Here is an 18,459-nt window from a genome sequence, read left to right on the forward strand (position 1 = left end):
GGCTCTCTATTCTGTTCCATTGGTCTGTATGTCTGTTTTTGTGCCAGTACCATGCTGTCTTGGTGTTCACGGCTTTGTAATATAGCTTGAAATCGGGCAATGTGATGCCCCCAGCTTTGTTTTTCTTTTTCAACATTTCCTTGGTGATTTTGGATCTTTTCTGATTCCATACAAATTTTGGGATTGCTTGTTCCAGCACTTTGAGAAATGTCATTGGAATTTTGATCAGGATGGCATTGAAGGTATAGATTGCTCTGGGTAGCATAGACATTTTAACAATATTCATTCTTCCAATCCATGAGCATGGAATGTTTTTGCATCTCTTTGTGTCTTCTTCAATTTCTTTCATGAGTCTTCTGTAGTTCCTAGAGTACAGATCCTTTACCTCTTTGGTTAAGGTTAGGTTTTTTCTGAGTTATCTTATGGTTTTTGGTGCTATTTCTCTAATTTCTCTTTCTACAGTTGCATTGTTAGTGTATAAGAAAGCAACTGATTTCTGTTCATTGATTTTGTATCCTGCCACATTACTGAATTGCTGTATGAGCTCTAGTAATTTGCGGGTGAAGTCTTTTATCATCCTCAATGGGGAAAAGCTGAGAGCATTTCCCTTAAGATCAGGAACACTACAAGGATATCCACTCTCACCACTATTGCTCAACATAGTAGTAGAAGTCCTAGCAACAGCAATCAGACAACAAAAAGAAAGAAAGAAAAGGTATTCAAATTGGCAAAGAAGAAGTCAAACTCTCTCTTTTCACAGATGACATGACACTTTCTGTAAAATCCTCTTGTTAACAGTAAAATCATAGGACAAATTTTGAGAAAAGAATGGAGCTGCATCGACTGTGTCTACTCAGAGATTCTATTCAGTGTTAACATCTCCAGTGTTCTTGCCATCTACAAAATCGCCCCTGACAGTAACTGTCAGCATTTCCTATAAACCAGTTTTAATCTAGGATATGCCTTAAGGCACCCAGTATCCAACAACTACTCACTCACTTGAAATTCCATGAAGCATTCAGTTCGTGGCTGGAGAGAGGTGGAAGGAAAGGATTTTACCCCACTATCTCAGCCCCCAAACACTAAAATAATATAAAGTTCCATAGGAATTAAGATGCTACCAACCCACTAGCTCTTGTCTTCAAGTTATGTTACATGTTACTGCCACCCAGAACATCTAAACAGAAAAAAATAGTGATGGCCAACATTTATCAAGCACCTGAATTAATTAATATGTGCCAGGCATTTTCCTAAGGCCTTGCCAGGGATTTTTTTTCATTTACTCAGCCAGCCTTATAAAATAAATACCTTCTCTCCAGTTTGCAGTGAGAAAGCTAAGACTCAGACATTAAATGTCATCGTGTTTGCACCCCTTTGGAGGTAGGACTCTAAGGAACTACAGGTCAAGACCTCTTCTTTCTGGACCTCAATTCTGTTTGTGAGCCATGTCCCTACTTTACTAAGTTGTCAGAACTTGCTTGGGCCTTCCTCTGTTACCCCATAGTCCTGGAAGTTTCTATAAATTTACAAATTTCCAAGCCAAGGGGGTGTGTGTTGGTTCCTCTGAAAGGCTGCCTCTGGCCCCACATCCCTGGATATATCACATGACTGCTATTCCCTGGGGTCTGGCAACGTGACAGGGGGCCCTTGTGGGAGCCAAGGCTGATACAATCACTTATAAAGTTCACTGAAACTAAAAGGCAGCCATGTTAGTATTCTATTACTGCTATAACAAATTACCATGAGCTTATCAGCTTAACATGGTTTGTATACTTCCATAGGCCAGAAGACCAGTATGCACAGCGCCGTGTTTCTTTCTGGAGGTTCAAGGAAGGGATTCAGTCCCTTGCTCATTCAGGCTGTTGGCGGAATTTGCTTCTTTGTGGCTGTGGGATGGGGTCCCTGCAAGCTGAGAGCTGGCCTTGTCCCCTAACAGCCACTGTGCTCCTTGGTTCAAAGCCAGCTGTGGTGGGTCCCCAAGCCCACACATTGCATCTCTCTCCACTTCAGTAAGAAAGGACTCCTATGATTAGATTCAGCCCCTCTGTATAGTCCAGGGTAACTCACCATGTCAGGATCACTAGTCTCAATCTCAACTGCCATGTAAGGTCTGGGGATTAGAGTACAGACATCTCTGAGGGACATTATTCTGCCTATGAAAGTAGCCAATGAGGGCGCCTGGGTGGCTCAGTAGGTTAAGCGACTGCCTTCGGCTCAGGTCATGATCCTGGAGTCCTGGGATTGAGTCCCGCATCGGGCTCCCTGCTCAGCAGGGAGTCTGCTTCTCCCTCTGACACTCCCCCCTCTCATGTGCTCTCTCTTTCTCATTCTCTCTCTCAAATAAATAAATAAAATCTTGAAAAAAAAAAAGAAAGAAAGTAGCCAATGATAAGTTCAATCATCTCTGATTTTCTGCTAATATCAAGTTCAGAACACTAATAGTAAACCAGGGAAAGGCAAAAAAAAATTTTTTTTCAATGGTTAAGAAGAAGTACCACTGATATCCGGTGTAGCTGATTAATGGATATCTAGGATCTAGTGCCAGACTTGTCCAGATGAGAACTGGTGCCCTCCACCTCTGGATACTACCTGTCTGGTAACTGGATTTAGGAAGTATAATTGGCCCCTTCCCTAATAGAAGTTGCAGGTGAAGGCAAGATGGATATTCTCTGTCCCATAGTTAGGGTAGAAATAATAAATACCACTTGTATTAGTTGCCTGTTTCTATGACAATTTGTCACAAACTCAGAGGCTTAAAACAACACAAATTCATTGTCTTAAAGTTCTGGAGGCCAGAAGTCCAAAATGGGTTTCCCTGGGCTAAAATCAAGGTGTCCACAGGGCTGTGTTCCTTCTGAGATCTCCAGGGAAGAATCCATTTCCTGGCCTTTTCCAGCTTCTAGAGGTGCCTGCATCCCTTGGCTCATGGCCCCTTCCTCCATGTCCAAAGCCAGCAGTGTAGTGTCTTCAGTGTCCTTCTGTCTGTCTCATCACCTCTCCCCCCTGCTGGCTTTGACTCTCATGCTCCTTCTTGGAAGGATCCTTGTGATTACATTGGCTCACCTGGATCATCTCCCCACCTCCAGATCCTTAACCACACCTGCAGTGTCCCCTTTACACATAACGTCAAGTATTCACAGAGACCAGGGATTAGGATGTAGACATCTTTGCATGTGTGGAGTGGAGGGGGGGGGTGGGGCCTATATAATCACTTATATAGTAATTATAACTCCACTCATGATTTCATTTCCATGTCTCATTGTCTGCGAGCTTGTGTAAAACCTGTGACTTGAGGTCAACGAGCTTGGTTTTGGTACATCTCCTCAGGAAGGACTCTGAGTTTATTTTCTTCATGTGATTGATTTCTAGGCTTTGGTATTGTAGCATAACCAACAGTGGCTGCAATGATCTGCCAACACTTCTCCAGCAAAACTCAAGCCTTACACACTTGGATCTGGGGCTGAATCACATAGGAATTACTGGACTGACGTTTCTGTGTGAGGCTTTGAAGAAGCCAACATGTAACCTCAAATGTCTATGGTAAGTTAGGTTTTTTTACTTTAATCTCTATCTGAAATAAAATATTGGTGGAGCAAATCCCCCAGCTCAAATACAAAAGATTGGAACAAATCTGATTACTTTAAAAATCCAGTAGGATAGCAGTTTTCACATTTTTTTTTAAATCCCCAAATTTGTGGGCAACCACAAAAGACTCCAAATAGCCAAATTAGTTCTGACAAAGAACAAAGCTGGAGGCATCACACTTCCTGATTTCAAACTATATTATGAAATCATAGTATCAAAATAGCATGGTGCTGGCATAAAAACAGATACGTAAACCAAAAGAACAGAATAGAGAGCCCAGAAATAAACCCCCCACATACACAGTCAACTAATCTTTGACAAGGGCACCAAGAATATTCAGTGGAGAAGGGATGATCTCTTCAATAAATAGGGTTGAAAAAAACTGGATATCCACATGCAAAAGAATGAAATTGAACCCTTACACCATACACAAAAATTACCTCAAAATGGATTAAAGACTTAAGACATGAAACTGTAAAATTCCTCGAAGAAAACATAGGACATGAGCTCTTCGGCATTTGTCTTGGCAATGATCTTTTGTATATCATGTCCAAAACACTGGCAACAAAAGCAAAAATAAATAAGTGGGACTTCATCAAATTAAAAAGCTTCTGTCTACTAAAGGAAACAGTCAACAAAATGAAAAGGCAACCTACAGAAAAATATTTGGAAACCATATATCTGATAAGGGGTTAATATCCAAAATAGATAAAGAACTTATACAACTCAATAGCAAAAAATAAATAAAAATGATGAGCAAAGAACATGAATAGATTTTTTTTTTCCAAATCAGACAGACAAATGGCCAACAGGGACATGAAAAAGTGTTAGCATCACTAATCATTGGGGAAATGAAAATCAAAACCACATGAGCTATCACTTCATACCTTTCAGGATGGTTGTTATTAAAAGAACAGAGATAACAAGTGTTGGTGAGGACATGGAGAATAGGGAAGGAATCCTTGCGTACTGTTGGTGGGAATGCAAGCTGGTGCAGCCACTCTGGAAGCCATATGGGGGTTCCTCAAAAAGCTAAAGATAGAATTATCTTATGAGGGCACCTGGGTGGCTCAGTTGGTTAAGCGACTGCCTTCGGCTCAGGTCATGATCCTGGAGTCTCTGGATCGAGTCCCGCATCGGGCTCCCTGCTCGGCAGGGAGTCTGCTTTGCCCTCTGACCCTATCCCCTCTCATGTATTCTTTCTCATTCTCTCTGTCTCAAATAACTAAATAAAATCTTAAAAAAAAAAAAAAAGAATTATCTTATGATCCAGCAATCCCACTTCTGGATATATATCCAAAGGAAATGAAACAGGATCTTGAAAAGATATCTGCATTCTCATGTTTATTGCAGCATTTTTCACAATGGTCAAGATAGGAAACAATCTAAGTGTCCACCAACAGATGATTGGATAAAGAAGATGTGAAATATATACACACACAATGGAATATTAGCCATGAGAAGGAAGGAAATCCTGCCATTTGAGATAACATGGATGATACTTGAGGGTATTATGCTAAGTAAAATAAGACAAAGACAAATACTGTATGATACCACTTATATGTGGAATCTAAAGGAGCTGAGCTCATAGAGACAAAGTAGAGTGGTGATTGCCAGGGGCCAAGGGGTGGGAGGAAATGGGGGGCTGTTGATCAAAGGTTGCAGACTTCCAGGGTCACCTAGGTGGCTCAGTCATTAAGCATCTGCCTTCAGCTCAGATCATGATCCCAGGGTCCTGGGATCAAGCCCTGCATCGGGCTCCCTGCTCAGCAGGAAGCCTGCTTCTCCCTCTCCCACTCCCCCTGCTTGTGTTCCCTCTCTTGCTGTCTCTCTCTCTCTGTCAAATAAATAAAATTTAAAAAAATAGAGATGAATAAGTTCTGGAGATCTAACATATAGCATGACGATTATAGCTAATAATACTGTTATATACTTGAAAGTTGCTAAAAGAATAGATTTTTTTCATTCCAGTGCAATTAACACAGTATTACTAGTTTCAGGTGCACAATATAATGATTCAACACTTCCATACAGCACCCAGTGCTCATCAGGACAAGTGCACTCCTTCATCCTCCCCACACCTCCACCCTGGTGACCATTGGTTTGTTCCCTTGTAGTTAAGAGCCTGTTTAAAAAATAGATCTTGAATTTTCTCACCAAAAGAAGAAATGATGTGTTGGGATGGAGGTGTCCACTAACACTACAGTGGGAATCCTCTTGCAAATATATAAATGTGCCAGATCAACACATTTCACACCTTAAACTTACACAATGTTTTATGTCAATTATTATCTCCATAAAGATTAAAGAAAATCTCCAGAAACTTCTACTTCTCAACAGTAAAACAGTTCTCTCAGCAAATAAATTGTTCTCACACAAAAAATGGTAACTCAGTGAGCTGACAAATGTGTTAATTAACTTGATTGTGGTGATCATTTCACAGTACGTACATATATTAAATCATCACACTGTACAACTTAAATACATAAAATTTTTATGTGTCAACTATACATCAATAAAGCTGGGGGAGAAAATTCACTAGAATGGCTAAAGGAATAGCTTCTAGTCTAGGTCATCCAAAGGCCACCTGTGGATCATGTTAAGATGCAACACTTAAGTCATCAAGAAGGAGTGGTGGCCCAGCTCCCAGCCTCCAGAAAGCTAGGAATTCGATACTGCAGAAAATGTCACCTCCATGAGCAAATAAATGTCTTCAACTCAGTTCTGTCTCACAATCCTGTATGAGTTAGATTCCATCACTCAAACATACTTGAATCTGGAAACTTACTAGTGAAGGACACTCAGATGGTAGCTAGTTTTCTGGCCTCTACAGCACAAGAAGATAAGGCAGAGTCATGGTGTCCAACCTCTACTGTGTAGTAGAAATTCTTGCAGCTTTGGGAATCCCAACACCCAGGTTGTACCTCAGACCACTCAAACTGGGGTCTCCACAAAACCCAGACAACAGTATTTGTAAAGCTCCCAGCACTGGTGAGGATGCCAACTGAACAAATCCTCAAGCTTGCAGGTGGGGAAACCTCTGGTTGTTACAATTCATGGCAGGTGCCTGTTTGCAGAGGCTGGTGATGTTAATAATGACGGGGGGGGGGGGCGGCTCTCTTAACCACATTCACTACTGGTGTAGGGATGTATCTAGTAAGCCTTGACTTCCTGATGGTATAATCTCAGTTACGTGTTCTAAGAAATGGAGTTGGTTGTATTCATCAGAAGAGTTGGCTATGATCATGAAATATGTTTGCATGTTATTCAGTGTGCCAGGAAGTATGCTAAATGTTTGATGTTAGGTTTAGCCTGGGAAATACTTAAACGTATGACCTAATCTCTTGTGTGTGTGTGTGTCTGTGCGTGTGTACACATATATATGCAAACCCCTTGAACATTTGAGAGAGCTTGTTTGGAGGTTCTAGCAGGGGAGCGCAGCTACTCGTATACCCTTGACCGAAGAACGGTCCTCCTCTATCGGGGAAGGTCGTCCTCTTCGATCGAGCGCGCAGCTTCGGGAGGGACGCACATGGAGTGGTGAGGGAGGAAGGGGACACCCGCCTAGCCAGCCAGATCAGCCGAATCAACCCTGGCGATCAATGGGGTGACAGATGTCGCAGCCAGATCGCCCTCACATCCTCCCTTGAACATTTGTACAATATTATTTGCTCAAAACAAAATCCTTTATTCCTTTTTTCTTTCAAATATCAAATCCAAGCCTACTGCTACTGTCTTCCAGATATCTAGAATCTGTTCTCATACCCCCAATACCTCCTGGTAACATCTGGGTGGTTGTATAGCCTTCAGCCTAGTCTGTATTCTGCCTTCTCTGTTCCCTACAGTTTTTCAGCCAAGTACTAAGAATAACTTCTAGGGGCGCCTGGGTGGCTCAGTCATTAAGCATCTGCCTTTGGCTCAGATCATGATCCCAGGGTCCTGGGATCGAGCCCCACATCAGGCTCCCTGCTCTGCAGGAAGCCTGCTTCTCCCTCTCCCACTCCCCCTGCTTGTGTTCCCTCTCTCACTGTGTCTCTCTCTGTCAAATAAATAAAATCTTAAAAAAAAAAAATAACTTCTAAATTATAGCTCTTGTCATGTTTCTGCTCAAAACCCTCGACAGTTCCTCATCTCATTCCAAGTAAAATCCAAAGTTTACAATGTCTTAAGAGCCTTCTGTGAGATGGCTCCATCTTATCTGTGACCTCATCTCTTTCAACCCTCCCTGGTTCACGCTCAAGCTGGCTACCTCGGTATTGTTTTACATGATAATTCTACACAACCTCAGGGCCTTTGCATAAGCTATGTCTCTGCCTGGGAGCTCCTACTCCGGATCTCTCTATGGTTCATATGGTTCACCCCTCAGGTCTTTCTCAACCATTGTAGTGAGCACCCCCCAGCTTCTCCCTTTGCCCTTCATAACCTTATTGGATATGACACACTACATACATCTGTTTCCTATAAGTACATGAGCTCAGAGGGAAGAGACTTTTGTTGTTCCCTGTTGGGTCCCCAACACCCAAGAGTGTGCCTGGGGTATAGGACCATATCAGTACATGTTGGTTGAATGAACTAACTAATTTTGTGTCTCCCCTGTAGGTTGTGGAGATGTGCCATCACCCCTTTCACCTCTGAAATCCTCTCATCTGCCCTAGGCAGCAATCAGAGCCTGGTCACTCTGGACCTGGGCCAGAATTCCTTGGGGTATAGTGGAATAAAGATGCTGTGTGACACCTTGAAACTTCAGCGTTCCTTCCTCTGGACACTCAGGTATGATCCTCCTGCTGCTCACGGTGTTTCCTCCAGGAATGGTAGGCTTGTGGGTGAGCACGAACCATAGGAATTTGTTGTAGGCAACTACAGCTAACATTTAGTTTTCATCCATTGATGTTTGATTGCCTGATAATTCTCCCGTTGGTCCCTTCTGTTGCTAATGCCAAGAAAATGAGTCAAAGGATGAGACCCAAACCCAGTCTGAAGCTAGACTTCTTCTAAGTGAGGGAGAGTTATGGCAGCCAGCCATTGTTGTGTTAGGAAAATCAAGCTGCAGCTCTCCTGTGGTGTCTTGAAAAAGTTTGTGTTGGGGCCGTATTGGTTACAGAGGTCTGGCAGTCGGTCTGCCTTAGAAGTGTGTTCTCTGGGGTGCCTGGGTGGCTCAGATGGTTGAGCGTCTGCCTTCGGCTCGGGTCATGATCCCAGGGTCCCGGGATCGAGTCCCGCATCGGGCTCCCTGCTCCTTGGGAGCCTGCTTCTCCCTCTGCCTCTCTCTCTCTCTGTCATGAATAAATAAATAAAATCTTTTTAAAAAAAAAAAGAAGTGTGTTTTCTGGAGTGAGTCTGCCTTGGAATGAAAGGAGTCTGTGTCCTCTGTTGGTCATCAAAGCAAGCTGCCATTGAGCTGTGTTGTCTACTTGTTACCGTGGCAACAGAGAACCCTACAACTCTTCTTTGTCTTGCACAAACTTGTTTAAATTCTCAGATGCAATGTAGACAACTGATGGCTTGAAATGATAATTATGTAGAAGAAACAGATTGTATGTATACTCAACAAGGTAGCTTGCTAGTCAAAAGGAATGTGTAGACTCTGACGTTTGTTTCTGTTTTTAAGCCCCATTCTGGTGAGCTAGCCCTCTTACTGTACATAGTATCAGTGAGTTTTAATCCAGGCGTAAAGCACTCACAGAGACAACATTTGAGCTGTTTCTTTAGATGTTCTTTCCTGAGTCTTTGAATCTCAAGATGAGCGATTGGGGGTGGGGGTGCCTTCTTCCTGAATCACAGATCCTAGACAGGCACAGAGACCCTGGATTCAGAATGTGGTTTTAGTTCTTTGATTTTGTCAGCTACCCCATATCCTTCTGATACGCTCTTTTAAGTTAACTAGAGTCATTTTCTCTTGCATGGTGACACTGTTTCTGATTCCTTCATCACCTGGCCAGACACAGTTTGACTGTGGGAACTAATTCTGTGCTTCTACTGCAGACCATGACCAACCTCCAACAATCATGAATAGACAAAATTAAATTTGACCTTGGAGGGTCATGTTGAAAATATTTTGAAGCTCCTTGGCCCTTACTTTGACCAGAGTTATTTTATTGTGATTTTGATGTATGTAAACATTGTAACATGATCACCATAATCAAGCTAATTAACACATCCATCACCTCATATAGTTACTTTTTGTGTATACATGTGTGTGGTGAGAACACTTAAGATCTACTATCCTAGCAAATTTCAGGTATATGGTACAGAATTATTAACTGTCACCATGCTGTACATTAGACCTCCAGAACTTACAACTGAAGCCTTATTGCATGGATGTATTGTGAATCTTAAACCACAAAACAAAATAGATTAATATGCTAGCAAAACCAGGGACACCTTGTCGACCTCAGAGAATCGGGGACCTGGGGCAGTGAAGGAACTGAGAAAAAGAGATGACAGCAGAGTGAGGCACAGGGGACCCCGAGCAAACAGACTGAGGTGCCAAGGTTTATTTTCCATAATCTAATATACCTTCTACAATGATATAGATCTATAATGATTTACAGCAGGGGCTTAGTAAGGCACATTCTTCCACATACACAGGGTTAGTCAAGTGAAGCAATGGGAGTGGAGAAGGAATAAAGAAATCTGTAACTGGCTGTGATCAATTAATTGTAAACACCATTGTACTCGGACCTTAACACAGGATAAAAGAACAAAGAAGGGAATGCACAGCCTGCTGTTTACAGCTGGCTTCCTATCTACAAAACATCTTCTGCTGCGTACTTGAGAACAGACCACACACGTCCCAAGGGCATTTCACTCTGATCCTTTTGGGTTATTTTTAACCCTGCAATCTCGAGTTTTCTCAGAGATCTCGGAGTCTGAGCGAACATGCGCCAGTGGTCGCGGGGGTGTTCTGTTTCCCACAGCTCCCCCTTTCTTTTTTCAAAACAGCCGCTGCCCTAAGCACTCTGTGATGGAAGTTTTGGGCATTCACTCGTTTTTTGAGGGTACAGAGGACCAAGGTGCTGGGAGATGAGTAGAGTCATTTGTAAAAACAGTAGGTCCATATTCTGCCCATTCGACTAGACGCAACAAGGGAGGATGGGGTACATACACCCAGTAGGCGTGTTTTTCACCCATCGCAGAGGCGCATGTCACCACCAGTAACATAGCCAGGAACAAATGTTCAGGGCTTTTGGTAGATCTGGTTGTCTGCAGGACTCGCTCCGCCCTCTGAGTGAGGGTCTTCAGTTGCCCCCAAGTTGGGGGTGTTGTCGGGGGCAGTTTTCGTTTTCGAGGTCTCTTCAAGGAGGGTGCTGCCATCTCTTGGACAGGGGGCTGGGTAGTCCATCCCTGCAGCGGCTGAGAGACCTCTTCTGTTGTCTTCATCACTGGTCCTGGGCCGGACTTTCCGAAGAGGTATCCAAATTGCTCGACTGGATCCATCTGGAATGACACAAGCATAACCAGGGCCTCGGGTAACTAATTTCCCAGGCAACCAATTATTTTCCTCATTTTTTATCCACACGGGTTCGTCCTGAGTTGAGATTGAGGCTGACGAGAAATGTTTGTCAGCTATGGTATATGGTTCTCATTGGGGTAAATTTAAAAAATTTAAAATGGGGGCGCCTGGGTGGCTCAGTCGTTAAGCGTCTGCCTTCGACTCAGGTCATGATCCCAGGGTCCCTGGGATCGAGCCCCGCATCAGGCTCCCTGCTCCACAGGAAGCCTGCTTCTCCTTCTCCCACTCCCCCTGCTTATGTTCCCTCTCTCTGTGTCTCTCTGTCAAATAAATAAATAAATTTTTAAATGAATAAGATTTGTGTCATGATATCTCGAGGAGAGATTCCCCCTTTCTTTTTAGATATAATTTTACAGAGTTGTTTTTTAATGGTGGCATGCACCATTTCTACCACAGCTTGTCCTTGAGGATTACAAGGAATACCTGTGATGTGTTGTGTTTGCCATTTTGCAAGGAAGTCTTGTACTTTTTTGCTAGTATACGCTGGGCCATTGTCTGTCTTGATACAAGTGGGTAACCCCATAATAGCAAAACATTCAAGCAAATGAGAAATGACATGCCCAGCCTTTTCCCCCGTCAAAGGAGTAGCATGACGAAATTATGAAAAGGTGTCTATTGTGACATGAATATATGAGAGGCATCCGAAAGGGGGAAAATGAGTAATGTCTGTTTGCCAAATACAATCAGGAGCTGTGCCTCTGGGATTGATGACCACTGGATGCTCAGTTAAATGTAGAGGTCGACAAATAGGACAGGAAGAGACTATTTGCCTGGCAGAGCGCAAGGGTATTTTATAGTGTGAATGAAGGCGGTTGGCGTTGGTATGAAGATGGGCATGTTCTGCTTGTTGAGTTTCAAAAATAGGAGTAGCCAATAAATCAGCAGACTGATTTCCCTGTGTAAGAGGTCCAGGGAGGTTAGAATGAGAGCGGATATGAGTAATGAACAAAGGGTGAGTTCGAGATTGAATTTCTGATTGTAGTTCTTGAAGCAGAGGGTTAATGATAGAATGAGTTGTGGAAATAAGAGCTGTTTCCAAAGGCGCAACAATGCCAGCTACGTAAGCGGAATCAGATATGATATTTATAGGATAATGAACATTCTGCAATAAGAACAATAAAGCTGCAAGTTCGCCCTGTTGAGCAGAAGTGTAAGGGGTTTTTATGGAGTGCTGAATAACAGGGCCCCAGACTCCAGCGCGCCGGGAGGAAGAGCCATCAATAAAGTATGTAGGAGCTGAGGGGATTGGGGCGTTACAACCCACAGGATTTATAACCCAGGCAGTGCGCTTTAGGAAGTCCCATAATTTACCTGACGGATAGTGGCAACCTATGCGCCCGGTATAATCAGCAAGAGATATCTGCAGATCAGTAGAGAAGGGAAGGACTTCCTTAAAAGATGTGGAAGAGATAGGTAAAACAATGAGCGCTGGGTCAAAACCTAGAATTTGAATAGAACGCTTTTGTCCTTGGAGAATGAGTGAAGCGACAAGAGATAGACATGGAGTAACAGTTCAAGAATTTTTTGTATATAAAGTCACCCATTCGAAGGTTTGTCTTCTTGCACTAAGACACCAGTCGGAGAATGAGGGGTAGGGAAAATAAGCAGCGGCAGGGGGAGAGAATCATCATACCTGTAAGCAAAGGCAGTTTTTAATGACCCCTCAACAAACTGCAATTCGGCCTCTGTCTCTGAGGATAGAGTGTGAGGACTATCTAAAGCAGAATCACCTTGTAAAGTGTTAAATAGATTTTGTAATTTATAAGTTGGAATTCCTAGGAGAGGGTGAATCCAGTTAATGTCTCCTAGGAGTTTCTGAAAATCGTTAAGTGTAAGGAGGGTATCCCTACGAATTTGCATTGTTTGAGGTTTCACTGTGGTTCCATCTACCACGGTGCCTAGATAAGAAGCCGGAGGAGTTGTTTGGATCTTCTCTGGGGCTATTATGAGACCAGCAGAAGTCAAATGTTGGGAAGTGGCCTGATACACATTTTGTAATTCGGTTTCAGTTTGTGACGCCAGCAAAATATCATCCATATAATGAATAATGTAGGACCAAGAATAATGCTTTCTAACAGGTCGGAGGACCTGGCCAACATAATACTGACACATGGTAGGAGAATTAGTCATACCCTGTGGCAAAACTGTCCAATGATATCGTCTCATTGGTTCCTTGTTGTTAGTGCTTGGAACAGAAAAGGCAACTCCTTATCCTCAGGGTGAATGGCTATGGTATAGAAACAATCCTTAAGATCTATTATCAATGGCCATTGTTTGGGAACGGCTGTAGGAGTGGGTAACCCAGGCTGCAAGGCACCCAGAGGCTCCATGATGGCATTCACATTCCGAAGGTCCATTAGGAGCCTCCATTTGCCTGATTTCTTTCTGATAACAAAAACAGGAGAGTTCCAAGAAGATTGTGAAGGCTCTGTATGTCCTGCCTGCAATTGCTCTTGAACAATTTGTTCTAAGGCCAGCAATTTTTCTATGGGAAGGGGCCATGAGTTGAAAGGAGGCTATTCGGGCTTGATGTGTAAAAGTGCCAATATTTCTACATAGACGAAGATAATCGAGAATGTTTCCTGTTTCTCTATGTGGCCGGATGGCCGCTTGGCAGTCCTCATTAGCATTTTCAAAAGCAAGCTGTCTTAGCAAGTGCTCTTTAGCAGGTTTATTATTGACTTGGTGGTCAATAGCCATTTCGAGCTGAGAAATAAAATCAGTATATGCTTCTGTAGGGCCTTGCACAATTTTTATATAACTTTGCCCCACTTCCCCTGAAGGGGTTAGCTTTCCCCAAGCTGCGAGGGCGATTTCAGATACCTGCTCTGTGGCTGCAGGTGGAGTGTTGACCAACTGCTCTCAAACATCTGAAAAGGGGCCAGAGCCAGTGAGCATTTCAAAAGACATATTTTGCATGGCTGGGTTAGCCTGATTCACCCGGGCTTTCATATAGGCGGCATCCGATAACCACATTTTCCATTGCAAAAAAAACTCCTGTGGCTTAAGGCAAGCCCGTGCAACCATGTGCCAATCATAAGGGATCCATTCCCCAGAATTTGCCCAAGCTTTCAAAATCTCTATAGTGTAAGGGGCTGTGGGTCCATATAAGTGGAAAGCTTTCTTTAATTCCCTTAAGGTATTTAAATCTAATCTCTCATAGACGGGACCAACAGCTTGTGTTCGGTCTATGGGGAAAGCCATAAATAGATCATTAGCCCCTTGCCATCAGAGTTCCTTTTCTAGAGGTGAGAGAGCTAGAGAGGATCGTTTGAGAGGAAATAAATCCACTGTGGAGGGAGGGTGATCATCTTCGGTGGGGTCCTCCATTAAAAGTGGAGGGGCCACGGGTAACGGCCAGGCTGTGAAGCTGCAAAAATTTTTTTACTTTCAATTTTAGCCTTTTCTAAAGTATCATCATCTAGTTCATATGTATGTAAAGAGTTGGTAGTTTCTTTAGCAACCTCAGCCGGGATAACTTATCCCCAGTTTCCATAGTATTGATCACCACTCCTACTAAAGCCCAAATGGGCCAGAAATCAAGGGGAATTGTTTCACCCTGTCTCATGGCCCTCAAGACATTTTTTTTTACTTTTTTATTGTTATGTTAATCACCATACATTACATCATTAGTTTTCGATGTAGTATTCCATGATTCATTGTTTGTGCATAACACCCAGTGCTCCATGCAGAACGTGCCCTCTTTAATACCCATCACCAGGCTAACCCATCCCCCCACCCCCCTCCCCTCTAGAACCCTCAGTTTGTTTTTCAGAGTTCATCGTCTCTCATGGTTCGTCTCCCCCTTCGATTTCCACCCCCTTCATTCTTCCCCTCCTGCTATCTTCTTTTTTTTTTTAACATATAATGTATTATTTGTTTCAGAGGTACAGATCTGAGATTCAACAGTCTTGCACAATTCACAGTGCTTACCAGAGCCCATACCCTCCCCAGTGTCTATCACCCAGTCACCCCATCCCTCCCACCCCCCACCACTCCAGCAACCCTAGTTTGTTTCCTGAGATTAAGAATTCCTCATATCAGTGAGGTCATATGATACATGTCAAGACATTATTTTTCACTCAGACCCAAGTCTCCTCACCTAAGGAGCCTTCTTCCGGAAACCAAGGATTATATTCAACTACCGTTTCCAAACATTTTTCTATGCGCTGCTTAGTAACTTCAGCTCCATATTCTTTAAGAAAATGATGTATCAACGCAGCAAAACCTGATGTTTTTTAATTTGATTGCCCCATAACCCTGTAATAAACTTTCCTACTTATCACCTTCTGTAGGGTTCCTATCACTGGCCGATCACTCCTCGACGGGGGCTTCAGGTCCCTGTTTGGGCACCACTTGTTGACCTCAGTCGGGGACCTGGGGCAGCGAAGGAACTGAGAAAAAGAGATGACAGCATAGCGAGGCACAGGGGACCCCAAGCAAACAGACCGAGGTGCCAAGGTTTATTTTCCATAATCTAATATACCTTCTACAATGATATAGATCTATAATGATTTACAGCAGGGGCTTAATAAGGCACATTCTTCCACGAACGCAGGGTTAGTCAAGTGAAGCAATGGGAGTGGAGAAGGAATAAAGAAATCTGTAACTGGCTGTGATCAATTAATTGTAAACACCATTGTACTCGGACCTTAACACAGGATAAAAGAACAAAGAAGGGAATGCACAGCGTGCTGTTTACAGCTGGCTTCCTATCTACAAAACATCTTCTGCTGCGTACTTGAGAACAGACCACACACGTCCCAAGGGCATTTCACTCTGATCCTTTTGGGTTATTTTTAACCCTGCGATCTCGAGTTTTCTTAGAGATCTCGGAGTCTGAGCGAACATGCACCAGTGGTCGCTATGGCGTTCTGTTTCCCACAGCACCTGACTGGCTCAGTCAGTAGAATGTGTGATTCTTGATCTCAAGGTCATGATCTCAGGCCCTATATTGGGTGTGTAAATTACTTTTAAAAATATATATGCTACGGGGCGCCTGGATGGCTCAGTCAGTTAAGCGGCTGCCTTCGGCTCAGGTCATGATCCCAGGGTCCCTGGGATCGAGCCCCACATCGGGCTCCCTGCTCGGCAGGGCGCCTGCCTCTCCCTCTCCCTCTGCCTGCCTCTCTGCCTACCTGTTCTCTCTCTCTCTCTGTCAAATAAATAAATAAAATCTTTAAAATATATATATATATATGCTATGAAAACAATGAATCGTACATCACCACATCAAAAACTAATGATGGGGCGCCTGGGTGGCTCAGTTGGTTGAGCAACTGCCTTCGGCTCAGGTCATGATCCTGGAGTCCCGGGATCGAGTCCCGCATCGGGCTCCCCGCTCGGCGGGGAGCCTGCTTCTCCCTCTGACCCTCCCCCATCTCGTGCTCTCTCTCTCTAATAAATAAATAAAATCTTTAAAAAAAAAAAAAAACTAATGATGTATGGTGATTAACATAACATAATAAAATAAAATTTTAAAAAAATAAGTAAAATGTAATAGTAGGGACAAAAATATATGTGTGTGTGTTAGCAAAACCAGGACTACAATGCCAACAAGAAACATGGCAGCTAATATCTTCAGTCTCTTACTTTTATACATAATTTTTATTATGTTTAGTTAGCCAACATATAGTACATTATTAGTGTTTGGTGTAATGATTCATTAGTTGCGTATAACACCCAGTGCTCATCCCAACATGTGCCCTCCTTAATACCCATCTCCCGGTTACCCCATCCCCCCACCCCCCTCCCTTTTGTAACCCTCAGTTTGGTTCCCAGAGTCCAGAGTCAGTCATGATTTGTCTCCCTCTCTGATTTCTTCCCATTAAGTTTTTCCCTCCCTTCCCTGTGGTCCTTCACGATATTTCTTATGTTCCACATATGAGTGAAACTGTATGATAATTGTCTTTCTCTGACTGACCTATTTCACTTAGCATAATCCCCTCCACTTCCATCCATGTCAATGCAAATGGTGGGTACTCATCCTTTCTGATGGCTGAGTAATATTCCATTGTATATATGGACCACATCTTCTTTATACATTCGTCTGTTGAAAGGCATCTTAGCTCCTTCCACAGTTTGGCTATTGTGGACATTGCTGCTGTGAACATTGGGGTGCATGTGCCCCTTCTTTTCACTACATCTGTATCTTTGGGTAAATACCTAGTAGTGCAATTGCTGGGTCATAGGGTAGCTCTATTTTTAACATCTTGAGGAACCTCCATACTGTTTTCCAGAGTGGCTGCACCAGCTTGCATTCCAACCAACAGTGTATGAGGGTTCCCCTTTCTCCACACCCTCTCCAACATTTGTTGTTTCTTACCTTGTCAATTTTTGCCATTCTAACTAGTGTAAGGTGGTATCTCATTGTGATTTTGATTTGTATTTCCCTGATGACAAGTGATGTGGAGCATTTTTTCATGTCTCTGTTAGCCATTTGTATGTCTTCTTTGGAGAAGTGTCTGTTCATGTCTTCTGCCCATTTCTTGACTGGATTATTTGTTCTTTGGGTGTTGAGTTTGAGAAGTTCTGTATAGATCTTGGATACCAGCCCTTTATCTGAAATGTCATTTGCAAATATCTTCTCCCATTCCGTGGATTGCCTCTTAGTTTTGTTGACTCTTTCCTTTGCTGTGCAGAAGCTTTTTATCTTGATGAAGTCCCAAAAGTTCATTTTTGCTTTTGTTTCCCTTGCCTTTGGAGACATGTCTTGAAAGAAGTTTCTGAGGCTAATGTCAAAGAGGTTACTGCCTATGTTCTCCTCTAGGATTTTGATGGATTCCTGCCTCACACTGAGGTCTTTCATAAATTTTGAGTTTATCTTTGTGTATGGTGTAAGAGAATGGTCTTCTGCATGTGGATGTCCAGTTTTCCCAGCACCATTTACTGAAGATACTCTTTTTCCATTGGATATTCTTTGCTGCTTTGTCGAAAATTAGTTTACCATAGAGTTGAGGGTCTACTTCTGGGGTCTCTAATCTGTTCCTTTGGTCTATGGGTCTGTTTTTGTGCCAATATCATACTGTCTTGATGACTACGGCTTTGTAATATAGCTTGAAGTCAGGCATTGTGATGCCCCCAGCTCTGGTTTTCTTTTTCAACATTCCCCTGGTGATTCGGTGTCTTTTCTGATTCCATACAAATTTTAGGATTGTTTTTTCCAGCTCTGTGAAAAATGTCAGTGGTATTTTGATAAGGATGGCATTGGAAGTGTAAATTGCTCTGGGCAGCATAGACATTTTAGTGATGTTTATTCTTCTGATCCATGAGCATGGAATGTTTTTCCATCTCTTTCTGTCTTCCTCGATTTCTTTCATAAGTGTTCTATAGTTTCTAGAGTATAGATCCTATACCTCTTT

The 18,459-nt window shown here is 42.9% G+C and overlaps 1 protein-coding gene across 1 annotated transcript in view; it reads left to right on the forward strand.

Annotated features, from left to right (window-relative positions):
* NLRP2 (NLR family pyrin domain containing 2) overlaps positions 1 to 9,212 on the forward strand; it is a 36,985-nt gene extending 27,773 nt beyond the window's left edge. The window contains 3 exon segments of the mRNA XM_064580614.1: positions 3,370 to 3,540; positions 8,185 to 8,355; positions 9,194 to 9,212. Of these exon segments, the coding sequence (XP_064436684.1) occupies positions 3,370 to 3,540; positions 8,185 to 8,355; positions 9,194 to 9,212 (361 nt within the window).
* Positions 9,213 to 18,459: the final 9,247 nt, after the last annotated feature.

The sequence above is a fragment of the Mirounga angustirostris genome, unplaced genomic scaffold, assembly GCF_029215605.1.
Source record: "Mirounga angustirostris isolate CCGP_5_RB_7025 unplaced genomic scaffold, mMirAng1.0.hap1 SCAF_16, whole genome shotgun sequence".
NCBI classification, from domain to species: Eukaryota; Metazoa; Chordata; class Mammalia; order Carnivora; family Phocidae; genus Mirounga; species Mirounga angustirostris.